Here is a 24,104-nt window from a genome sequence, read left to right on the forward strand (position 1 = left end):
AAGCAGGGAGATTCTTTTTTCCCCCCTCTCCACCCCTTCCAAGTAAAAATTACCAGTGAGAACATGGAATGCCATCAGAATTGTACGCCTCTTTGTGGAGACTGGAAATACATTGGAGCAAGTCCTCTCCAAGCATTCAGACCCAATTTCTGCGTTTTGGAGTAAAGGAGAAAATGAGAAACTCCCATCCTTGACTTCTCCCCAGCTCTGATCTTGCACTGCAAGTACCCACAGGGCAGAAGGGGTTGCAAAAACTACAGACCTTCTGAAAAGACCATGCATGGGTTGGACAATTCTTCATCAAATATCTTGAACCACAGCACTCTAATTTTAGAATCAGACCTTCTCAAGCTTCCTTTATGACAGCTATTCTGGCCCTGTAATCACATCATTGGTGGCTAAACATCTTGAACAAGGACAGAATTTGAAACACACAATATGATTAAAACCTACATTATCACTGATGTAATATCCCAGAGCCTATTACTGTACTTGGGCAGGAGGAAAGAATCTAATTAAACATTTATTTAATATTAAAATACAAACCAAAATATCAACGTTGGACAGTAATGCAACAATATGTCAACTGGCAAATATGTATTTTTCCACCAAGAAAAATTTATGTTCACAAATACATGAAATGTACAGGAACAGAACACTGGCACAAAACCCAGCCTGGCACAGGGGACCAGTAACTTCACGTGAGGAGTTCCAGTCCTGGAGTGTCAGCTGGAGTTGAGCTGTTCACTGGGAGGCAGGAGGCTGCTGCCAGGTGAATCCTGGTATTCACAGTATCAAAACACCCCTCACTGTGACTGCTGGGAGGCATCAGATCCATCCGAGAAGGATTTTCCTGCCCCAGCCAGCCAAAGTGCAAGTGTTGCTCACAGTTCTGTGCCAACGAGAAACATCCATGTGAAAGGTTTAAATTAAAAGGATTTGCCACAGAACAGTGGTTGTCTTTAACACAGGTAACTCATGTTGCTTTTTGTATTAAAGTCCAAAATCTCCTCTTGGCTAATATTTACATCACACCATAAATATTTATAAAATGGTGGAGGAAAACCAAGTGCAAAAGGGTAACACTACCATTTTTTCTGAAAACAAGCTGCCTTTTAGTTTCTTATTATAAATTGAATATCACTATTTAAAAATAATCGATATTTCTAAAAATATTACAATACAGGATAAACATTGATTTCTCAGGTGTAACAAAATACATTTAAAATAGAGGTGGCTGTTTGAAGTACAAAATATTGCTGTTTGTAAAGGGTAACATGGTTGCAAAACTACTTTTCAGGGTTTATAAAAATACAAAACAATTTGCATTTACTGAGTGCATCATTATATATTAGTGCAAAAAAAAAGAAGTATATTTGCAGTCAAGAGAGAACTGTCAAAGATTTGCAGAGGTTCTTAAAATATGAAATCTTTTCAGAGTCATTCGTATTAACCCCAAATCTCTGTTAATTCTTTCCAAACGATCTTCCAGGGCTTCCTAAAAGGATGAGTTTAAAGAAAGAACAAAAAGCATTAATAATACATCACGAAATCCAGTGATCCTTCTAAAATTAGGAAACTACTATCCTTCCTATATTCCTGGTCTCTTTTTTGAGGCCTTAGGTGCATTGTTATCACTCAAAAACCAGAGCCAGACCTACAAACTTGTGATGTTATTTTTATGTACTTGTTGGCTTTTTTAACATGTGACTAATAAAACTCCATGAGAGAAACCTGACAAGAATGAGGACAGGCTGATAATTAGGAATATTAGGCATATTTAGGAAGTAGGCATATTTAAGAATATTAGCCTGGGATTACAATTTAGGAAATGCTGAAGTTGAAGGCTTTGCAGAGACCTCTAAAAGACAATTTTGAGACTTGTTTTTATTAGAAGAGTCTCAGTTTCCCACAAAAAGCACTTCCCTGTATTCCACTTAAACCATATATTTTTACCTTCTTACTTTCTTCTTTGTACTTTCAAGGAGACAATACCCAACCAAACAAAAACTAAACTTTTTAATTCCTCCTTCAAGCACAACATCCTCTCTGCAGCTTCAGGGATCTATTTCATAGTCACTGCATTTTGTTAATGCATTGCCTTTATTTCCTTCTCAGTTTTTAGCACAAGAACAGACTATTCTTACAGTAATTTGGCAAAATGCATCCCATGTACAAAAAATAGAAGATATTAAACAATATAAAAACCCATATAAAAATTCCCCACAGTAATCACACTTACTACCCAGAGGATCTTTCCTCTACATTATGTATTCTCAATTGTGGAAAACAAAAGAGAACAGTAATACAGAGAAGCTTTTTCACCTGATTTAGTCTTGCTTGCAAGGTCATTCTTCCACCAGAACAAGGGATTCGGCTCAGTGCAGCCTCAATCTAATAACAGAAAACACTTCAGCTGTAAATTAGTTTCAAGAGCCAATAAGAGCCTTCCTAACTCCTCTTAGAGAAGGAGAGGTGAGGTGTATGGATTACAGATACATGGAGAGTTTTGTTCTTTAACACCATAATACTGTGCCAACCCCCATCCACACTGTGTTCGTTACAGTGACTCTCCTTGAATGAATTTAGGGGCAGGGAAGGACTGCAAGTAGAGCAGGGAAGGATAATGGCACATTCCTGATGTGACACTGAAGCTGTGGGTGAATTTCAGCCAGGTATTCCATGGATAAATGGCTCCATCCCTCACCTCTCATAGAACAATTATGATTTCTCACAACTTGAAAACAAAAATAATCTTTGCCTGTTGCTTTTCATGAGTCAGCTCATCAAAAAGCCTCTCTGTTTCAGCCAGAGTTGTAATCCTTGCTGAGTACTTGAAGTCTTCCTCACAAGGTGATTGCACTGCCTTGTCTCTCTGGCTCCTCTCCTCCCAAGCTGCTGCTTTCTTCATTCCATTGCTGACAGATTCAGTACAGGAGCTGTGTCTGACACCTGGATGCTTCCTTCCTATCAACAGAACAGGGGTCTTTTTATTTGTTTTGTAATTATCTGGGAAATTGTTACACAGGACAGAAAAATAAACTAATGACAGCACAAGCAGTGTGGTTTTGCCAGTGCATGAACTCAGGAGAGGGACAAGCAAAGCCTCACTCCTTGACTCAAACAGCTTCCCAAATGAATGCAAAACATTTGTATTGGTCAACTTTCAAGGGATCTTTGAAACACAGCATATTTTTTTGTTAACAACCAGATTCCTTTTTTGGACTAATTAGAAATTACTTTTACTGGTACATTTCTAAGTAACACCAAGCTGACAGGCTGTTAATGCAAACACCAGTCTAAATAAGAGCATGGACAAAACCAAAAAGCAGAACACTTGTGACAAGGATTACAGAAGGGAGAAAAGATCAATCATTTCAGAAAATCTGAAACAACTGGTTTTATTTGTTACTCTTTGCTGTCCATAATGCAATGTTTAGTAATAGAATTTTATTACTATGACTCAGTGTGTACATCTTAATATAGACCCCACTAAGATATGCATTGGATAACTGAGTTAAGCACAGGGAAATGTATTTCCCTTCTTCCTCAATTTAATTATTTTTCTTGTTCCACTGTGTTTGAGCACACACACATATGCATAAAAATAAAATACTGCATGAACACAATTTCTCTGTCTACAGGAATAAGGCAAGATTTGGAGGATTTTTAAGTTCAACTTCACAGAGTAAAGAATCAGCTTTCTAGATAAGCAGCTACTACCACTGTGGAAAGAATTGTGGTACAAAAATATTAAGGACAATTTCCCTCCACTTTGACAAATTACCTTCTATAACATCTAGTGAGTGAAACTGGAGCCTTTTCCTTGGATTATTGTGCTGTAAAGTAGAAGTAGCACCAGTTTCCAGGTCATCTAGAAGTATATCAAATCTACAGAGCAGGAAGCACACAGAAATTATTTGTCATAAGTCATGTATCAAGCAATACATTATCTACTATTTCACCTTTAGGTTGAATAAATAATTTTTTTTTTTTAGAAGAAGACTAAGTCTTCCAAATCCTGTTCAATCACTCTAGATTTTCCTAGCCAGATTTTAAAAAGCACAACTTAGTTTTATATTCAGGAATCTTCATGACTCATTTTTGAGGATATTTAATGAAGAAGAAACAGCAGCATTAAGCCTGGATAAACATCCTGCTGCTCTAAAAATGATCAGAACACAACTGTATCTGCCAGACTCGTACCTTGTCACTGTGTTTTCATTTCTGCTGAGCAAATGGCTAAATCCAGGAGAGAGGTTTTCCTTTGGAGATCGTTTTGGGCTGTATGTCACAGACACTGGTGCCAACATTATCTCTCTCCTTGCTGCAAAAGACAAAGTGTGTTTATCTACCCCAAACTCCCCAGTGCAGTACCTCCTACTCATGTGCTTACAGCTTAAAATAATGCTCTTCAAAGCTGTCTACATGTTTATCTAAATTAGATGAGAAGTGCATCACAACATGGAAAAATAAAAATAAACTTAGAACTCTCACATATTCTGTGATTACAGACATGATTTTTTTCAGACTGCCAGCACAATGCAGAACCCTGTCTCTATTTCTCTATTTTTTCATCTTCTAGAGCAGCCTTTCATTATTTGATTCTGCTTTTTGAGTGACACAAAGCAAAACTGAGAAAAGCACTGACTGGGAGTGTTGGATTTCCTGTTTGCAGGAGGAAGGGACGATGACCTCTGGCCACAGGGGGAGCTGAACCGTTTGGGTCTGTGCTGGTCTCTCCCTTTCTCTGGAGATCGGTTTGCAGCCAAAGAGGTTTCAACAAACCCCACAGTCTGACGTCGAGTTGATGGTTCTAATTTAAAGAAAAAAAAAGTTCTTATATTAACCAGTCTTCTTCAACACAAGAGCTCAGAAATATTCCCCTGAACCGAGCTTTTTGTCCCTCACATCAATGTTATTTGTGCTGTTTTGCTCTCTTCCTGCTCACTGAACAGTTTAACTCATGAAAAAGGATCTTTGCAGTGTGTGGAGGAGAAATTATGCTGAGTAACACTGTTTGACAGAGAAACGGTGGAAATCAGGACAAAAGCATCTTTTGGGAAAGGCTGAAGGACCTGCCTGAGGCCCAGAATACAAGATTTTAAGGAAGACTCAGCTTTTTCTCTAAATCAGCATTGTTACAACAGCTCAGGGCAGTCCCACTTCCTCAATTCCATTCCCATACAACACCATGGAAACTCAAATGGATGTACAGCAGCCAGAGCTTTGTTAGGACTCCATTAACTGTTTACAAATACTGAGATATTCTTAGAAAAGGGGACATTAACTAGTCTTCAGCTTGAGACCTAACAACAACCTCTGCATTCCCCCTATTCTAAACAAACCACTAAGATAATTAACTTTGAATTTTCTTAGAACCCCACAAGTTTGCATGCCAAAGCTGTTTTTATCCCATCACTGAAACCTGATGGACTTGAATGCTGAGAATACCAAAGCCAAAAGACATGCAAAGAAAAGCCAGTAAAGACACATTCAGGAATATAAAAATAAGAGTTACTAGCTGGTGCATCTTCTTTTTCTGTCTGTGTACCCCAATCTTTAAGAATTTTTCCTTCTTCAAGTTCTTTAAAGGCTTTTATAATTGGTGCTTCTGACATCTCATTTTCTTTCTTTTCAATTGTGTTTGTTGAAGAGTCTTCCTGTGAGGAGTCTTTTTCAGGAGGAGAATGGTGCCTTGAATAATGTGAGGTGGTGGAAGGAAAAAAAGAAGATCAATTTTTAAATTTTATTTCATGTACCCAAACATAAACAGAATAAACAAAACCATGGAGAAATTTAGTTCAGATTTTAGTTTAGTTCAGATACCAACTCACCTAGAAGGAATATAGGCTTCTTCCAGCCTGTTGTCTTTGGGGCTTTCCTGGCCCTCCAAAGGCTGCCCAGTGAAAATGGAATATTCAGCTCCTGGTATCAACCACTTTCGCCTGCTGACATCAGGAGTTCCCAAGTTGCTGTGGGAATACAAAGCTTCAAAATTATTAAAGGCTTTGGAGTTTGAGGGGAGGGGGTTATGTTTATTTATGTTTGTTTGTGATTTATGCATGTAAACAGAAACAAAAATACAATAAACTTATAAATACTATTGAAAAAATAACTGCTTTTAAAAACATGTTTGTATGGTAAAAATATAATATTTGGGGGGTAAAAAAGCCATATGTTGAGGTTTCAGTCTGAATTACACAATATGCTCAGAATGCAGAGCTCCACAAAGATCTTGCTGTAATTTAATGCTGCTTACTCAGACCCAGGTTTGGGTTGCAAGTAGATCTCAACTAATTAAATGAAAACATTTGGTGGAGATTATTGCAGAGCATCTGATCCCAGCTTTCCTTTGGACAACAATTATTAGGGAAAAAAACAACAAAACAAAACAAGAAAAAGCCAGCATTGACAACCTGAGAGTGATAAATATCAACTAATAAGCATCAATTAGTAGATCATTATTTTGAGATATCAAAAGAAAAATGTGATTTCTATACATAGGAAAGCAGATAATTAGGAAAAAAAGGGTCTTGTTTACCCAAGCTATGAACTATAGGCACTATTCTGTAAATCTATCCTGCTGAGCATTCAATTGGAATGAGGCTTTCCTTGAGCCTCCGGGATCAGTTAGGGACAGATTAACTTGTAAATCCATATTGGCTTTTACATCCCTCTCTCCCTGATGAACATGGTCTGCCATTTTTCTGTTCATTGTTGAAGGGTCTGGTTCATAAATATTAAAAGAGCTCTAAACAGAAATCTGTCCCTTTAATATCATAATACATAAATTATTTCTGTCTTTGTAATCATCAAAATTCAAATCCCCCCAAGCTACTCCTGTTCAATACATCCAAATGGACATCCCCAAATCACATTAATTGTCATTTTGGGCTCCACAGCATCAGAGCTGAAATGGGAGACACTGAACAGGTCATAACTGAGTAATAAAAACCAGAGGGGACAAAGCTTTTCAGCCCTTTAAAACATAAAAAAAATCCCCTCAAACAAACAAAACCAGAGCATAGATCAACTTGAATTCTTTTAACATAAATTCCCAATTCAAACCAGTGTTCATTCTAACTGAACCTCCCCTCTACTCTTAGGTTACCTGTACAAACTATATTTAGAACCACACTAAGCAGGAATCAGCCTTTCAAACCAATGACACCCAAGGAAAACCTCCAATGCCTAACTGGACTTGTAAGATTGTATTCCCAAAATCTTTGTGGAGTATGGGAATTCAGCTGAGCAGCTGAGACCTAGCAAACACTCATCTGGGAAGAGTAGGGACAGCTGGCCAAGTCAGAGATACATCAGCCAGAGTATTCAGCTGGGTTTAATAATTTCTTGGCACATCCAATCTCTGGATTACATCACATGTGTTTAATCCAGTTCAGCCCATGGACTGACCTCATCTTGATCCATTTTTAGCCAAAACATGTTAAAAGCTATTCTAAAACACATTGTTTTCATGTTTGAATGTTCACTTACTTGGCACAAGAGGTTTTTAAACGATTTTCACTTATATGGCGAAGTTTCAGTGCATTTTCATGTTCCACCTGCTTGAGCTGAGCTTCAAGTTTTAAAATTGTCCTTAAAAAGATGCATTAGGAGATGATTTAAATGGCATAAAAGAAAGATTTTATTTCTAAAGAGTTTTGCTCATTTTTATTCAGATATTCTGGCTGAAGCAGTAGAACAAGAGCAACTGCTGCATTTTGGTCTATGCATCTCTATCTAAATATGGATATAAATATGTATTTGAATTTGAAGTTAAATAAATCAGGTAATCTGGCCAGAAAGACAGGACCAGAAGACACTGCTGAGGAAGCAGAGGAAGTAGAAAAAAAATGCATATCCTAAATTAATGAGATTTTTAGTTTGTACCAGTAGCATGAAGCAACATTAAATGCTTCATAAAATGTGATTAAACTTGAAAGATCTACAGCCCCCATACTCTGGAAGTAGACATTTAGGCCACAGTTTGTGTTTCATATTGTTAAAACAATAAGTTTCACAGTTACCTTTTCAAATCAGAAATCTCTGTGTTTGCATCAAGCAATTTGTTTTCAGTTGTATTTAACGTATCCTACGAGGACACAAAGAAAAATGTAAAAAGTTCAGAAACTACAGAAGTGCATTAAATAAAACCCAAATAACTCCACATCAGTCTTGAAAACAACACATCAATTACACCTTCCTAGTTCAAAGGGTCCATTAAATTTCTTCAGCTTTGACTTTGCAGTATTTTTGCTGTCTGTGACTGGAAAATAACAGATTTCCAGTTTCCTTCCTTTTCTCTCCAGGACTCTGAAGAAGGAAGTCATCAGTAAAGATAAATGTGGATCTTTCTGTTTAGCTTTTTCAAAACATTTAAGTTAATTTAGCTAATTCCATGCAATATTATCACGAAGTTTGCATGTTTGAGTTTTTAATTAATCACTGTATGCCTACCTTTACTCTTTCATGTTCTTTTCCAAGGGATTCGTATTCTCCTAAAAGCTAAAACAAAACAAAAGAACACCAACCCACAGTGAGACCACAGTCAATTAACAGTTTTTGTTGGCTGCTGTAAAATCATCTCAACAGCTTGGCTAACACATGCAGGAGCACTACAGGGGATACAAAATGTACTTTAATAGTATTTGTTAAGTTATTATAATTTTCTAATTGGAACAAAAAGTTATAGACAGGACAAGAAGAGACAGAGCTACTCATAGAATGTATTTCTAATTTTCAAATTATTTGTCTCTAAAGAAACTGAATGAAGAACCAGTAAAATTCCTCAGTGATTTTAAAAGTGAATTTGTCTTTTGAAATTTCAATTGTAAAGAATAAGTTAAAGCATGAAGTAGTTTTTCCAGCTAATACCCATTCTGCCAGTCCATTTAAACATTCCATAAAGATCTTCCTAAAGAATCAGAGGAGCAATTCCTTAGATTCAGAATAAAATCATACACAATGAACAGTTTTAGCAAGTTGGGATGAGGTATGAAAAGTTTAGTCCATCTCCAACAAGCTTAAGAGAGGAAAGATTACTTTCTAAAATAATTTCATGTAGTATCTTCAACTTAAAGTAATAAAATTCTCGAGACAGACTGTTGCAAGGATTACCACATCAAATATACACTTGCTGCCTTAAATAATTGTTTTTAAGTATCTTTTAGTTCCACAGTGCCCTCCAACACCCAGCCTAGTTAGGAGTCAACTGAGGAATTTCTGTTTTCTTGTTGTGCCTTAAGACTTCCCAGTTGTAAACTCAAGAGTATTTTTCACGCCTGGGACTTACTGTCGTACCCCTGCCAACACCATCATCCATTTTCTTACTCACATTTTGAAACATTTTGTTTTCTTCCTGGAGCCTTGTGTTTGTATTGTCAGAGAACTTGTAAGCCTTCTCAAAAGCCTCCTCCAGCTCCCTGAGCCTGTATTTCAGGCGGCTGATGGTGTTGTCCTTCTCCTTGTGGGTCACGCGCATTTCCTCCAGCCGCTCCTGCAGGGCTTTGGAATTGTCACTGATGGTGTAGAAACGTTCCCTCCAATCTGCCTGGAGGACAGAAAACATCCTTCAGGATCTTTGAAACATTCTTATTCCCTAAATAAAAATAATCTTATTTATCTCTAAGATTATTTTTATTTCAATGAATTCTCTTAAAATCACCTGCACAGAAAACAAGGGTACACCTGTACATGAACTAAACAAGATTTCTGCTCATTTCTTTGACTTGGAAAGAACGAAAATGAAGACTAAACCCATCAAAAATGTATTTCTTTTATAAGATTTTAAATATCTAGAGGTGAAGCCTCCAATCCATTCAATTGACTTACTTCTCAGCATAGAAAAATGTCAGAAGGTGGAATTAGACCCTGCAGGTGTCTGACTCTGATGACAAAGTGCGACTGCCATGACGAAGTGTCCTGGTTTTTGCCTAATAATAATTAATTGCCTAATAATTAATTGTATTAATAATTAATGCAGCTATGCATTAACTTATAGACAAGCAAACAGGTCTGGCCCAGCTAGAAAAACTGCAAGTATACCTTAAGAGTATTTTTTCCCCAGCATAAGTGAGATTTCTTTTATCACAGATCTAGTAAGAAAGTAATTAAAACAAAATAAATTAATTAAGAAAATTTAAAGAGGAACATGATAAACACATCACAGTATCTCACTCTTTGTTTGAGCCCTGCTAACCTGGAAAAAAGTTCACAAGCAAAAGTGCTGATGATTCAAGTAAGGAATCCTATGAAAGTCAGGTAGGAAAGTAACTGTGTAACATGTGGACTGATGTTATATATTAAGGGAAAGGTTGAAAGGTTAAAAATAAAAAGATAAGTATGGAAACACTGATCAGCTTATTAATGAAAAAGTTCATTCTTTTACCCTTTTACTTAAAAAGCAACTTGATTTAAGAACACATACTTACCACTTGCTTTTCTAGCAGATTATTCCTATTTTCAAGGGCTTTTATGTGAGCACTGGCTTCATTCAGAGCTGAATCTAACTGGTCACACCTATTTAGAATATAGACATAACACCAAACTCTTGAAATTTTCAAATAATAAACCTATATTTTATATCCTTTTATTCCTTCCTCAAGCATCCCCACAAATTTTGGTGCCCAGCCTGTGATCTCCTCCCACATTTTTCAGCCCCAACAGTGTCTCTGCTCAGAAGGGCTGTGGTGGCTTGGGATGGGAAGGAAACTGGGAATACACAAATTTTGTGCAGTACTTCAGCTGTTTAAATTTTCAATATGTGTTTTAACTGGCAATAATTATACAGAAACCACACCAGTATTCTCTGTACAGCAAACACTCAAGCTGTAGATAATGGAATGCACAGCTGGGGCACACAGACTCCAGGGTAAAGGCACCAATGAACTCAGGTCCTGTGTCACCTGTGGCTCTGACATGGAAGGTACAGCAGGATGATGTTCAGCAGCATGACAGGAAAGCACAAACTTCCAACATAAATCATTCCATTACAAATTGCTCAGAGCACCTCTGCCTGCCAGCCATACCTGAGAAAAGCTTGCACTGGCTCCAGAAAAAAACAGGTCCAACAAAGGCTGTGGTCCTAACACATTTACTGTCTAACAATAGTGAACTGATCTTCACAGAAACATGGAATAGTTCAAGTTGGAAGGAATATTAAAGCTCATCCAGCTCCAACCCCTCTGTCAAGAGCAGGGACATCTTCCACAAGATGAGGCAGTTTAGGGCCCTGTCCAGCCCTTTAACCAGGTATGTGGCAGCCACAACTTAGCAACAGCATTAAATAATGCAAAATTTGTATTTACCAAGGAAATATTAGAATCATGGATACATGAAACATTCAGAACTGAAGCGAGACATAAACTGTTCAAGATATTCCAAACAAGAGTACTCAGTCTTTAAAATATAAAGAGCACCACATAAAGAGAAAGACAGGAAGGACAAACAGTACCTGTCAGCAAGGCTTTGATTGATTTTCTTCAGCTCCTCAGATGCAGCAGTTCTGTGGCTTGACTCCAGCTGCTGTTTCAAGCTCTGGATCTCAGAGTCATAGTAAGCTCGTAGGTCAGCGATGTGTCGAGCGTGTTTTTCCTTCAGGTTCTGCCTAATTCTATTTTCAATATAAAATTTTTTAAAATTCCAGCCATCCACAGGACCATGCAGTGCTGGATTCATTCGCACATAATGAACTCAGCATATAAATGTCTCTTACAAAACTCTATTTGCATTCAACCTAAAGCAAAGATAGCTTTGTCATCTAAGGCAGAGAAGTCTTCACATTAATAGAGATAGATATTATGATACAAACACAATATAAAGCTTTACTTTTTTACAAGCCCTCATACATGGAATATATGCCCTGTCTGCTTGCCCAGTGCAAATCAGAGCTGGATTGATTGGAGCATATTTATTTTTCCTAAGCACAGTAAATTCTGTGCTTCTCTGCATTTGATTCTATAGAGGAAAATAACCCCCTCCACAGAAATTTGAATTTCTCTGCCTAAATGAACTCCCTCACAAAGCCTATGAGGGAAGGATGCATTTTTATCTTTATGTATAAAGAGACACGACCAAGAGAACTCACATATTTTGTTTGGCTAACTACTACTATTGTTTCATTCCTTTCATGAAAGTACCAAACTTTTGACTTTTAAAAAAGAAAAAATTACTTACTTTGACATTACCACAGGATCTTCAAGGGATGTCACTGAAAGGCTGTAATCTGGCAAACCACTGTCAGCACACTGAGTAACAGAAGATGGAGTTAGAGTCAGTGTTTCTTCCTCCTCAGTGTTGACAGAATTATCATTGTCAGCATCCATGTATGCTACTGGGAAGGAAGAGCTGGCCTTGTTTTCACTCTGGAATGGGTGATTTCTCCACAGGTCCAAGTGCACAGCTCTGCTGCTGGCAGGGTGTGTTGGAGAATCATCTAACTGAGATGAATGACTTGTCTGTGAAAAAGAGTCAGTGTCACAATGACTTGGAAATCCGGGCTCTGCCATAGAGTCTGGAGAAAAGGGAGCAGAGTCTGCAGGAGTCCTGGAAAAACAGAGTCCCTGGTTCTGCTGGCCTGGCTTCATATGCAGGGTTGGGTCCAAGGTCAAGATCTAGGAAATAAGTTACAATGCTAAAAAAATTGTGATTTAACTCCATTTACAAGAACAACATTTATCCAAAGTCATCAGTAAACCATACAACATACTGCAGGTATTATATTGAATATTATTACAATCATTTGGAAGTGACAAATAAAATGAAGGCACCTGCAACACTGAAATGACAATACACATTCCCATAACTGCATCTTGAGTTTCTAAGTTTCCATTAATAAAGGACATATCCAAGATCTGTAGCTTTGTAGAAAACCTCTGAAATTTCAGTTATGCAACCTGAAAGACTATGATGTCTATCTGTGTGTTGAAACAATAACCTTGCAGGGTTACAAAAGCACTTCATCAATTACCTAAACAATACAGTTACACAGCAGCCACCATTACTGGGTTATGTACAGGACTGAAAGCTATATAAAAAATAGATATGAGAAAGAATCATTTCCACAACCTGTGCATGTTCTGTTCCATGGGTGGAACAAACTTGTCTTGTGGGAAAACCCTGCCACTGCAGTTCCAGGTGCAGCTCAGCAGCTGCAGCCCCAGCAGCAGCAGATCCGTCCCTGCAGCATCCTCAAGGTTGTGCAGCAAAGGTGCTTCTCTGCTCAGGCTGTTCTTAGAGGTTCCTCCAAGCTGGATCCTTTCCCAGGCTGCTCAAACTGCTGTTCCAGCATAACACTGGAGGTGGCAGCAGGGGCCAAGCCGTGTGAAACCAGCCCAACACATCCTCAATTGACACGTGAAGTAAAGAAATTAATGTTACCTCTGGTGGGTGACTTGGCTGGGAAGAAGGCATAAAACTCTGGTCTGGCATCTGCTTGTTTTCCCTTTGTCTTTTATGATAAATATCCTTCAGTGATGACAACTTCCTTTCATCAGCAGAAGACAACTTCAACAGGCAAAATTGCTACATTACTTTTTCTGAACACAATCCTCCACCCCCAACACAGATAAGCAACTTCTGGGGTGGGTTTAGCTAATAAAGCAGCTCAGAACACACAGCTTTATTCAAGTTAAAAACGGGTTTTTAACAAGCACATATACCTTTAACATATTAGTTTGTAACTTCTCATCTCCTGTACACACCTTATTTTGAATGACAAAAGGTCAATAAACTCCAAGTGAGGTTAGTGGGGTACAGGAATAATGAAGAGCCCGGGTATGAGAGACTGAGATAACAAAAGAGTTCTCTCCATCACAGGAAAACAGCAAAGACAAAAAGCAACTACATAACTTTTAAACATGTACAAAGTTTACCTGAACTGGTGATACTTTTGTGGAGAAAACATCAGGCAACTCACTTCTGAAATTCTCTGGTAAAGTGTGATACATCTCCTTTTCATCCAACTTCCAGTATGAAAGTCCTGATGAGAAAAAATATCAAAAGAAAATTAATTCTACAGATTTCAAGCTGGCAGCTATAGAACAGGAATCCAAAACCCATTAGTAAAATGTTATTTTGTCAGTAACAAGAATAGCTTATTAGTTATTTGCATTTAGTGCTTAAGGACGTCATTAGAGCATTTGTTACTGGGCCAGGAGTTAGAAAAATCTCAATGCAAAGCACAGGCCCCATAATCATTCTCACACCGTACAGCACCAGCAACAAAAGCTATAAATCAGTTAAAACACACAGATTTGGTGTTCAAGGGGCAAATCCTCATTTACCATGAACTTACATTTCTCATGATTCGAGGATAGCACTTAAAACTGGCACCACCCAAGGAATAATCCCAGGCAGGCACCTGATATTACAAACTCTTCACTTTGTGCAGCACTCTGCAGCATGCAAAGAGAAACTACCAGGGCTAAGTGGGATGGCACAAGAGGAACAGACACAGCCTCCATCCCACTTCAATTTCTTAAATGTGTCCCTCTCTCAGGCTTGTGAAGAAGCAATAATTATACACAGTTTGCAGGGCCGCACCTCTGTGCCCCTGTTTGTTACTGAAATGAATCCACCCTGTTATAATCAAAATATTTAAATTAGTTGTCTGGCTTTGATTAAAAAAAAAAAAAGCAATACCCACAACCCCCAAACCCATGCAAATCTACCACCAACCACCCCTCACACACACCCCCCAAAACAACAAAGCCAAACCTTACCAAAACACTAAAAAAGCAACCCTCCCCCCAGAATTAAAGAATCACCACATTGCACACTGCATTATTCTGTTCTTGTCTATTTACACAATTCTTGAATCATGTCCTCATGCTAATATTTCATATCCTACCACAACATTAACAACAATTCCATTATGAAACAGTTTTAAATTAAAGTTCAGCTTTGAAATGCTGAGAAATTTGGACAAAAAATTCCCAACTGCTACATGTCCTACATTTGCCATCAGCAATACACAGGAGATGCCATCAGCTTGAAAACAGGAGCAAGAAACAGAATTAATGCCATAGCAAAGCTTGTCAGTGCTTTAAATCCTCCTTACCTCCCTGAAGTTATTGGAGATACATTCCAGTAAGAGCTTTAAAAATGAGAATTTAAAAGAAAGGGAATTTAAGTACAATAAATTAACTATACCTGAAGCTTCTGATGCTACAGAATTTGGACTTTCCTTGGGTTGATTGAGGTAAAAAGTGTATGGTGGCAAAGCAGCATCAGTAAGGTTTGTCTAAAATTACAATGGAAAAACAAATTCAGAAGGAAAATCATAAGGGAAAAAAAAAAGCAAGAGTATAATGTTTAAAAATTGCATACAAATGTTATTTGTCTTTTTAAGCAAAGAGATTAAATACAATTATACAGCATGATCCAAACCTACAGAATTTATATTGAGGGTAATCGTAGCCAAAAGTGGAACTAAGCTAAACCACATAATTGAACTGGTATTTCCTAATACATGTGCCTGTGTTTCTGTCCTGAGCAAAGTGGTTAATGCCTTAACACATAAAGAATCCTGTGTTCCAAAAGAGGCATCACCAGCTGAAATCAAAGATCCTTCAAGACTTACAGAGCACAACAAATTACCATGACCCAAAGCCTCAGCTGAGAGTGTGGCCATTACCTCTAGAAGGAGAGAACATGTGCCACTCAGGGAGTTGTCAAGGCAAAAATTAGGTAATGAATAATAAACCAAAATAGCTCTGTGCCTAAGTATAGAATGATCCAAGAAGTAAACTTTGCCCACATGAACTTTAAATATGTGAATGGGAACTCAAATGCTTAAAATATAAAAGTATATGCTGAATGAGAACATGCTGTAACTCTGAAAAAATACCAGTTACAAGAATAGCATTAGAAAAACATAATTAAGTAAGAAGAGACTTACATTCTCAAGTGGTAATCTCTTCACGCTCTCATTTTCTTGCATAGAGTTCACACATACTTCATCTGCAGTTACTCTTTTTGGTTGGCTTTGTTTCAACATTTGTGCCCATGATGTTAAAGATTTACTAGATGGTAGGAAAAACACACACATACACCTTAAGGTATGTCCCCTAAATATATCTACAACAGCTAAATACTGGAGATGCAGACCTGCATCACCCAGAAACATCAGGCTAAATAAATATGTTTATCTATGAAGCAGCAGAACATTCAGAGGTTCAGTTCAACTCAGACACATCCCCAGTAGCCACCAGCTTTTACTGAATGGGGATTATCTATAAAATTACCATATTTGGGATGTTTATCACTTACCTGGGCTTTTTCCCATGCTGATGATCTTTATCAGCTTTATGCTCCAACCCAGTGGGAAAAACTAAAATATCACTCCTTCCCAATGAACAATTTTCCTCAGGCTCCTTTGCTGAAAGTTCTCTTTTATTCTGAAGGCTGCCTGCATCAGCGTGCAGCCCTGCGCCCGCGCTGGGGCCGGGCTGGGCAGGGCTGAGCTCCGAGGTGGAGAGGGAACCATAGCCGCTGTTCATGGAGGCCTCGCTGCCCGCACATTCCTGCTGCACCTCCGAGGCCTCGGCCGGGCCGTCCCCTTCGCTGGATCTCAGCTGGACCACGAGGCTCTCCTGCTCCTCAGACGCCCCCGAGCACATCCCCATGGGGCTCGGCAGGGAGGGGAAGGTGCTGGGCAGCTGGGAGGGCACAGCCCGGCTCCCGGCCCAGGCGCTGCTCTGCGACCTCACCAGCTGCTTTATCTCATCCTGAATCAGCTGCACGGGGGGGAAAGGAACAATTGCCATCAGATCCTGCCAGCAGTCACATTCCTGTTTAGATGCATCTTCCATTCGTGTTATTAGTGGGAGATTTAGAGTATTTATTCCACATAACTCCAAGTTTTCATGAGCAGACATCTCATGCATAAAGTAGATCAATACATACTGTGCATAACAGTAAATATAAATAAAACAGTAAAAATAACAGTAAAATGTCCATGGGAACAATCCTTAATTCCATGCAGTGAATTACGAGTCTCAGTAGTCATTTATTCATGTAAAAAACATGCATGAATGTATTCACTAATTGCCCTCATAACTATAGTTACCTACCAACCAGCTAAAGAAATACAAACTATCCAGGTGTTTGGTTAAATTTAAGTCTGAAACACTTTTTCACTTGGATACACATTTTTAAAGATTGCAAGGATGCTTTGATGGAAGTATTAACCATTACTTTACCATGAGAATAGGAATAATGTACCTCTGCAAGATTATTGCATAAAACTCGACTTCAAAAAACCCAATTTGGATATTTTGTTGTTAGGTTCATACGGTACAAAGTTCTTCCTTTTGATTGTTTTGATATCTGATGGAGTGGAGCAAACCCAAAACTGGATCACTAGATTTAACAGGTCACTTACTCTTTAGTCTACAAGACTTATTACTTATATTAGGCAAGTAATTTTTTGAATTTCTACGTTTTGCAGTTGTGCACTGGGAATACTAAAACAGCTCTGAGAAATAATGAATGCTTTTGCCAGGGGCTGTGAAGAGATTTCACATTTGTGCCTGTGGCCAGCACTTCTGCAGAGTTCAACTGAGAACACTGAACTGCAGGAGCACACAACTCTTGCACATGACAGGACAGAGCACAGAATTGTTTTCAAGAATATATTTCAAACTAATTCCCTCAGGAAACAAAGAAGAAAAAAACCTGCAATAATTTTAAGAACATGACACTCATGTTTTTTCACAGAACTACAGTACATTACTCACATGTGAATAGCAACTGGAAAGCACAAATTGAACAAAAATGATTTATTCTCTCAAAGTAAGAAATAAAAAAGAAGATTTAATTTCAGAGGAACCTACATGTAATGCTAGTCAGGATCAAGCCTCAGATTTTTGATTAATTTGCAACGGAACAAACAACTAAATTTCAGTTCAGTCTTTCCCTGCCAAAAATAACAAACAAAAAACTTGGGATGAAGTTTCCTTCTACTACAAAGTTTTGTGTTCTGCTAATATTTCAATCATGACTGCAGCAATCATTTGTATTTTAGTTCTGTGATCCAACTGTCAGGAAGGTAGGGAAGGGAGAACAGAAGGGAAAGAACAGAACTGGAGTGGAGGGAAAGATCAGATTCACTGCTGACATTTAATCTTTGTCATTAATACTCTGTGCAGGAAAAATGAAAGGTTCCTATTCCAATTAAGTTGCATTTTTACTTCTTTTTGCATAGTCACAATTAACTGCAAGATTAAATAAAAAGGGGAAAATTAAGATGTCCTTTCTAAAACTTTGGGATTGTAATTTCGGTTTTAAAATCTCTGTGATAAATCCTGATCTTGGAATGATCCACAGCTGGTGACAGCTTATCCCTGGCACAGTTATCTTTTACTGTATAAATCAGATAAGCCAAGAGCTGACCCCACTGATTCCAAAAGGAACTCAAGGGTTTTTTATCCCTATTCTCACATGGATGGAGATTTTTATCCAGCTGGTCTTGAAACCCAGCATGGAGCAAACCTTATCTCAGAGTCATATCAGTGCTGATCCAGCACCTTGCTTTTGTACCACAAAAAGCAGATTATTATTTTTGTGTCTTTTTATTACTCTCACTTGAATGTGTTGAGTTGCCTGTGTTTCAGTGTTTTCACCAGGTCACTGGCACACCAGTGTACGTTTGGAATAGCCCCATCTATTTTATTTAATGCATAAAATAGCTCAGTTCTAGCTGTTGATTTTGTATTTATTGTGGCAACCCATGCAGTGAGAAAGCCCCTGCTGACATCACACCCTCAGCTCTTCCAGAGGTAGCCTTTCCTATTAAAAAAGACAAAAACCAGCAAAGCCAACACAATGGATTAGTAAAGACTATGATCAGCAACAAGTGAATCAAACCACTACAGTAAGAGGAAGGAAAAACAAGGGTAAGGAAACAGGAAAATAACAAGATGGGAAGGAGCGGGGGAAGGTGGGGAGGTGAGGCAGGAGAAACAAGAGATAGGATAAAAGGACAGTACCTCTTGGTAATTCAGTTCAGGAACTGCTGATTACTACTAGTGTGGAGGGCATCAGGAAAGGGAAGGGAAAAACAGCAACCAAAATGATGAAGATATTAAGCATTATATATTTATAGTATTACTGTCGGTTATAGATACATAAACATTGCTTCTGTTCTAATGGATAAATGGGGTTCAACAAAAATATGAACCTTCACATGGGTTATTTTTAATTCTTAGAAAGGAAACTATTCAACTGAAGGTGAAATAGGTCTTCAGTTATTACAGTGATGGTTTTCCTGGGCTGGATGAGGGGATGATAAAGTTGTATAACATTATTTTAACAAAAAGAAAGCTATATTGTCTTAAAATTAGAAATTATACAGTCTAACAGTTAATAAAAACCTTGTACCTACAAAATCCCACTATCATGTGAGCATTCTGAACCAAAACAAAATAGCTGAAAACAAATAATCCACAAATCACTCCTGAAATGGTTCCTAACAGTTACTTTATTAATTAGCCAAGGCTGTTTCAAAAATGCATCCTTTAAACAGCACTCCAGTCATCCACTTCCATTAACTGCCTCCCTGCATTGTTTTGGAGGAAGAAAAAAATCATTCAGCCTTATCTAGCTCCATGAACAGTCATTACTTACTTGGATTTGATGGTGGAACTGCTCTTGCTGGGCATTTATTTGTTCCTGGCATTGTTTTTCTACCAGTCTCAGTAGCTGTAGCCACCTTGTCTATTAAATCACAAAGTGAAATAATTAAAGCACAGAAATATTGCACCTCTTACCTTTTTCTCTGGCTACAAATAGCTTTGCAATCCTATCCTTGGGTGTTGGCATAATACAAAGTTGAGTAACAGCACTGTGGTTGCCCACCCCACAGTACATTCAGCCCCCACCATGCCAATCAATGGGAACTAAAAGTAGGAACAGCTGCCAGCAAAGAAAAGTCAAATTCTGGAAAGGTTGATTCCAGTTTCATTAATTATAGGCAATTCTAAAATTGAGAATTAAACACCCTTCTGTCCATCCACTTCAGTAAGGAACTCCTCCCTTCAGCAATCCACCTAAAGGCCATAATGCGTAATTATGTAATGAAAACAAAGAGATCATTTTTTAAATAATCAAATATACAGCATTCTTGAAACATGGCAATATCTGATGTTTAAAAATTATTTTATGCTAATGTTTATGGAGCCTGGTGCTTGAAGCACAGGACACGGGACACAGACATCAATATTCTGTTCCTGGAGGTGTTAAAGAGAACCCAAATTAAGCATCTGTCAACACACACTTGGATGGATCCCAGCCAGGAAGCTCAAAACTCTGCAAGAGCAAGCCCATGGTGTGCAAAACCTTATGATAAGTGTTTGCTCCTTAAGATAGCTAAAAATAATGATAAAATTTAAAATACAAAAGAACAGAAAATGTTCCAAAAAGTATCTGGGAGAATCAGTTCATTGAAACCACATAATTATTTTTGCATTGGTTTAAATCTGGAAACAAACTAATCCCCTACACATGTTTACAAATGGATTATATAAATAAGTCAAGCAAAACAGAACCATTTTCAGAAAAAAAAACCACTTCTAATTTCTAGCATCCTTTCAGACCAGTTTGATGTGATACAGTTTTAATGGTTTAAATTTTTCAGTTCAAAAACCTGCTACCTTTATTGTAACTTTGGGAAAAAATGTTCAGATCTATATTATAATATAAATATTATTATTATAATATCATTATATTATAAAACACCAAGCTATAAAAACAAATTATTGTAAAACACTAAGATAAAATTGTAGTAAAATCCAATTTATTTAGTTCATTTATTATAAAAGGATCCGATTTATTTAGTTCATTTATTATAAAGGGATCTGTCCCATAATTAAGAATAAACACAGATCTTGCTGCTGAATTGTATCATTAGATTAGTCTTCCAAAATGCAAAGCAAATACATTAATACCACTTTTTAAAAATAAACTTAATATCAAATACCTCACAGTTCCTCACAATTTCTGAGTTGGCATGTCCAATGTTCTGGATATCTTGCATAAAGGAGGCAAGCAGCTCAACAGAGCCAGGCTTTAATGAGGACCTGGTATTCCCTGAGTAACCAGAAACTCCATTGGGATTGGATGAAGGACTCCTAGAGAAACATGAGGAAAAACAGTTCAATTATTTATTGTGTCAGGTGTGCAACACAGTGGCCCAAACAATACACTACATATGCCAGACTGCCAGAAGAGAATTATCCACTCGGTTTAGGACTATCATCATGTTGAAATAAAAATTTCACCTTAATATAATATTACTGTGAAAGCATGCTAACTAAGCAGAGCCAAAATAATAGAATTAGTGATTCCTTCAGCACTTTACCTGTTAGAATTCAAGTTGCAGACAGAGCTGTGGGTGTTTCTGACATCAGAATCTGCAGAGGACAAAGGGGTTTCTTGTACAGAATTCACCACATCGCTGTTTTCCATATCTTAGTGCCAAGTATGACATTACCCTGAAAACAGAGAGAAATAAGCATCACTCTCTTTCTTTAAAAAAAAAAAAAAATACTTTTTTGTGTGAAGAAACAGAATTGGAACTGAAGAGACAGTTGTTTTAGCCAAACCACCCCAGAAAGTGCAAATATTCCACAAGAACCAGGCTCCCTCCCTTCTCCTGTGCCACCCCTGCAAGCAGGTACTGCTCACTCAGCCTTGGGCCTCCCACAAGTCCAAGGATTCCCAAAACATCCAGACTGGGCTGGAAAGGATGGCTGAATGCAAAACATTCCAGGTAAAACCGTGCTGGTGGGGTCTGACTGGCTGCTTTTCTTAAACCTGGGCCTCCACAGACCACGTGCTAGGTGTGAAGTCTATTATTGATGTGAATGAGGATCTGAACCTTCACTGGAAGAAACACACTCACCAAAAATAATAAAACCGAGACCAGCTGAGTTAGACTGGGATCAACCAATTCTGCCATTTCTGTGTGTAATATTTGGCTTACTTTTTTTCACAGATCACTTGCTTCACTGTTATTATGCAACATTAAACCAGAAAGCTTTGAAATTGAGCTACATTTCTGACCAATTAATAAAACAACAACAACAAAAAAAAAATTAGTCAAACAGGAATCCCACAGTGGCTGAAAACAGCAGCTGGTTAACTGAAAGCATCATAAATAAATAAATACACAAGACTTGGGCCACAGCCTTACAGCACTCAAAGCAGACTGGCCATAAAGAGATTAAAATATTGTTCCAGTTTGCATGCTTTCACTAAGAAAACCCTTGAAATAATTAATTAACCAGTTTTTACATAGGGCTTATTTCAGCATGTTGTACACCCTGGTGAATTCAGCCTGTGTTCTAACACTGCAGAAAAACCTTATGATCATTTCATGGATGGAGAGTAAAAAGAGACATTAAGAAATATCATCTTGGTAGTCTGATAATGCTAGAGAACAAATTCCTGCTGCCTTAAAGAAGCACAACACTTCCAAAGCACAGCCCTCTTTTTACAGGGCTTAGGGGTTTTACAGATTCAAGTTTTCATTATTTGCAAGTTCTTGGAGATATATTCCCAATAGTTTCAGAAGTATAAAACATTTTCACCAGAAGCAAACTAATGGACAAGAGTCCTATTTTCCCCTGTTTTGCTGGAGCCTGCCTGGCTTTAGCAGAAATGTTTTTTGGGTACTCACTTACTATCTATTCTGGGTAGGGCTGAAAATGCCAGAACTGGGAGGAAGTTATCACACACACACACATCCCTCTGGCAGAGCTTCGTGGGATAAAAAAAAATAAAAAAAACATGGCTTTCTTCGTTTTCTAGAGGTCAGAAGACTGCAAAACTTGCAGGTTATTAGGCTGCTAAGCTGACAGCTCAAGCTGAGGCTGGGAGTGCCACCGGAGCAAGGGATGGGGGCTGCATCAGTCACCCCCGAAAGCCCAGGATGGAATAATGATGGGTGGCCTATCTCAGCAGCACAGCAAATGGGTGGGACTTAGCTGTGACACAGGCTCGTTTCATAACCTCATTAGAAGTCAGTTCTCGATATAAAAAAAAAAAAAAAAAAAAAAAAAAAAATTAGCGAGCTGTAACTGCGCTGCGGGAGCGCCGTCCTCCATCGATCCCACAGCACAGCACGGTCCCTACAGGGCCACGCAGCTGCAGAAAGGGGCACGGGAAACAAGAGGCTGCGAGGCGTTTTTAACTCAGAAACGCCGGCGCACGCACAGCCCGTGAGGCTCTGCAGCGCTTCCTGAGCCAGCCCCGATTCCTTCCGACCCCTCGCAGACACCTCAGCGGTGACAGAGCGTCCCGGTCCCCGCCAGGCCCGCACTCCCCACGGACCCCGAGGGACGCCCAGGAGGCAAAACGAGTCCCGGGGCTGCGGCGCCCTCAGGTGCCGCCTCAGGGCCCCGAGGGCTCAGCCCGCGCAGGGACCCCTCCGGCCACGTCCGCGCCCTCGGGGCCGCCTCCCATCAGTCCGTCCCCCCCTCCCCGGCTCCGCGAGCGTCCCGCCCGCCCGCAGCGCCGCGCTGCCCCCGCCGTGCCCCCGGCCCCTCACACGCCGCCCCTCACCCGGCGCGGCCCCTCCGCGGCCCCGTCCCTTCACCAGCGCCCCCCCCCCGCGCAAGCCCCGCCCCCGCGCTCTCATTGGCCGGCCGCGCCTCGCGCTCCGCGATGTTGACAGCGCCGCCGCCTCCGATTGGCTGCAGCGCCCGCCACTCTGCGGGGAAAAGGGGCGGCGCGCCGGGGGCGGCCTCGCGGCTCCGGGACCGGGCCAAGCGCGGCGGCGCTGCCCGCTCGGTTCATACCCGCATCGCTGAGAGCCCGCGGCGCGCCCAGCAGCCGCCTCCTCCCGCGGCCGAGAGGCGAGGAACAGGCGCGGCCCTGCGCCGCCCGCCCGGCGAGTGGCGGCCGGGAGTTTCGAACGCGGCGACGGGGGTAGAGGGCGCTCCGCACTGAGCCCGGCCCCGTGATTGGCCGCCTCGAGCGCGCGCCTCCCGCGCTGATTCGCTGCGCCGCAAAGCCCGCGCGCCGCGGCGCCGTTCCCCGAGAGAAACGATTGGAGGGTGAGCGCAATCCACGCCCCCCCGCGTAGCGATTGGCTGATCCAC

At 39.6% G+C, this 24,104-nt stretch overlaps 2 protein-coding genes across 12 annotated transcripts in view; one reads left to right on the forward strand and one right to left on the reverse strand.

Annotated features, from left to right (window-relative positions):
• Window positions 1–24,104, forward strand: part of MTRFR (mitochondrial translation release factor in rescue) — a 29,600-nt gene that overhangs the window by 1,822 nt on the left and 3,674 nt on the right. The gene's annotated exons all lie outside the window — the stretch shown is intronic.
• Window positions 511–23,968, reverse strand: MPHOSPH9 (M-phase phosphoprotein 9). 11 transcript variants are annotated; one of them, XR_014958680.1, is made up of 24 exons: window positions 23,802–23,968; window positions 21,362–21,494; window positions 20,981–21,131; window positions 19,630–19,719; window positions 16,273–16,739; window positions 15,902–16,025; window positions 15,154–15,244; window positions 13,875–13,981; window positions 13,381–13,506; window positions 12,178–12,614; window positions 11,456–11,614; window positions 10,434–10,521; window positions 9,338–9,553; window positions 8,461–8,508; window positions 8,031–8,095; window positions 7,498–7,599; window positions 5,838–5,975; window positions 5,522–5,697; window positions 4,652–4,816; window positions 4,207–4,327; window positions 3,788–3,891; window positions 2,708–2,967; window positions 2,326–2,394; window positions 511–1,498 (listed from the first exon to the last, which is right to left on the reverse strand). XR_014958680.1 is itself a non-coding variant. In XM_021532748.3 (24 exons), the coding sequence occupies exons 2-24, from the start codon at window positions 21,466–21,468 to the stop codon at window positions 1,397–1,399; spliced, it is 3,459 nt and encodes a 1,152-aa protein (XP_021388423.2). In that variant the 5' UTR covers window positions 21,469–21,494; window positions 23,802–23,968; the 3' UTR covers window positions 511–1,396. The 11 variants fall into 11 exon arrangements, 10 of the variants coding, with proteins under 10 accessions (XP_021388423.2, XP_085449460.1, XP_085449458.1 ...); XM_021532748.3 differs by having other exon boundaries at window positions 2,762–2,967; XM_085593334.1 differs by having other exon boundaries at window positions 2,762–2,967; window positions 12,178–12,458; window positions 23,802–23,950.

This window comes from Lonchura striata, chromosome 15 (assembly GCF_050655825.1).
Source record: "Lonchura striata isolate lonStrDom1 chromosome 15, ASM5065582v1, whole genome shotgun sequence".
Taxonomy (NCBI): domain Eukaryota; kingdom Metazoa; phylum Chordata; class Aves; order Passeriformes; family Estrildidae; genus Lonchura; species Lonchura striata.

Excerpts from the sequence above, each read along its gene's own strand:
- MPHOSPH9 (XM_021532748.3), bottom strand. The coding sequence starts at position 21,468 with ATGGAAAACAGCGATGTGGTGAATTCTGTACAAGAAACCCCTTTGTCC. Across the intron at positions 13,507-13,874 it reads CAAAAGTATCACCAGTTCAG|TTGTCTTCTGCTGATGAAAG; the intron begins GTAAACTTTGTA and ends TGCCTGTTGAAG. Across the intron at positions 9,554-10,433 it reads ATCTGCTAGAAAAGCAAGTG|GCAGATTGGAGGGAACGTTT; the intron begins GTAAGTATGTGT and ends TCTGTCCTCCAG.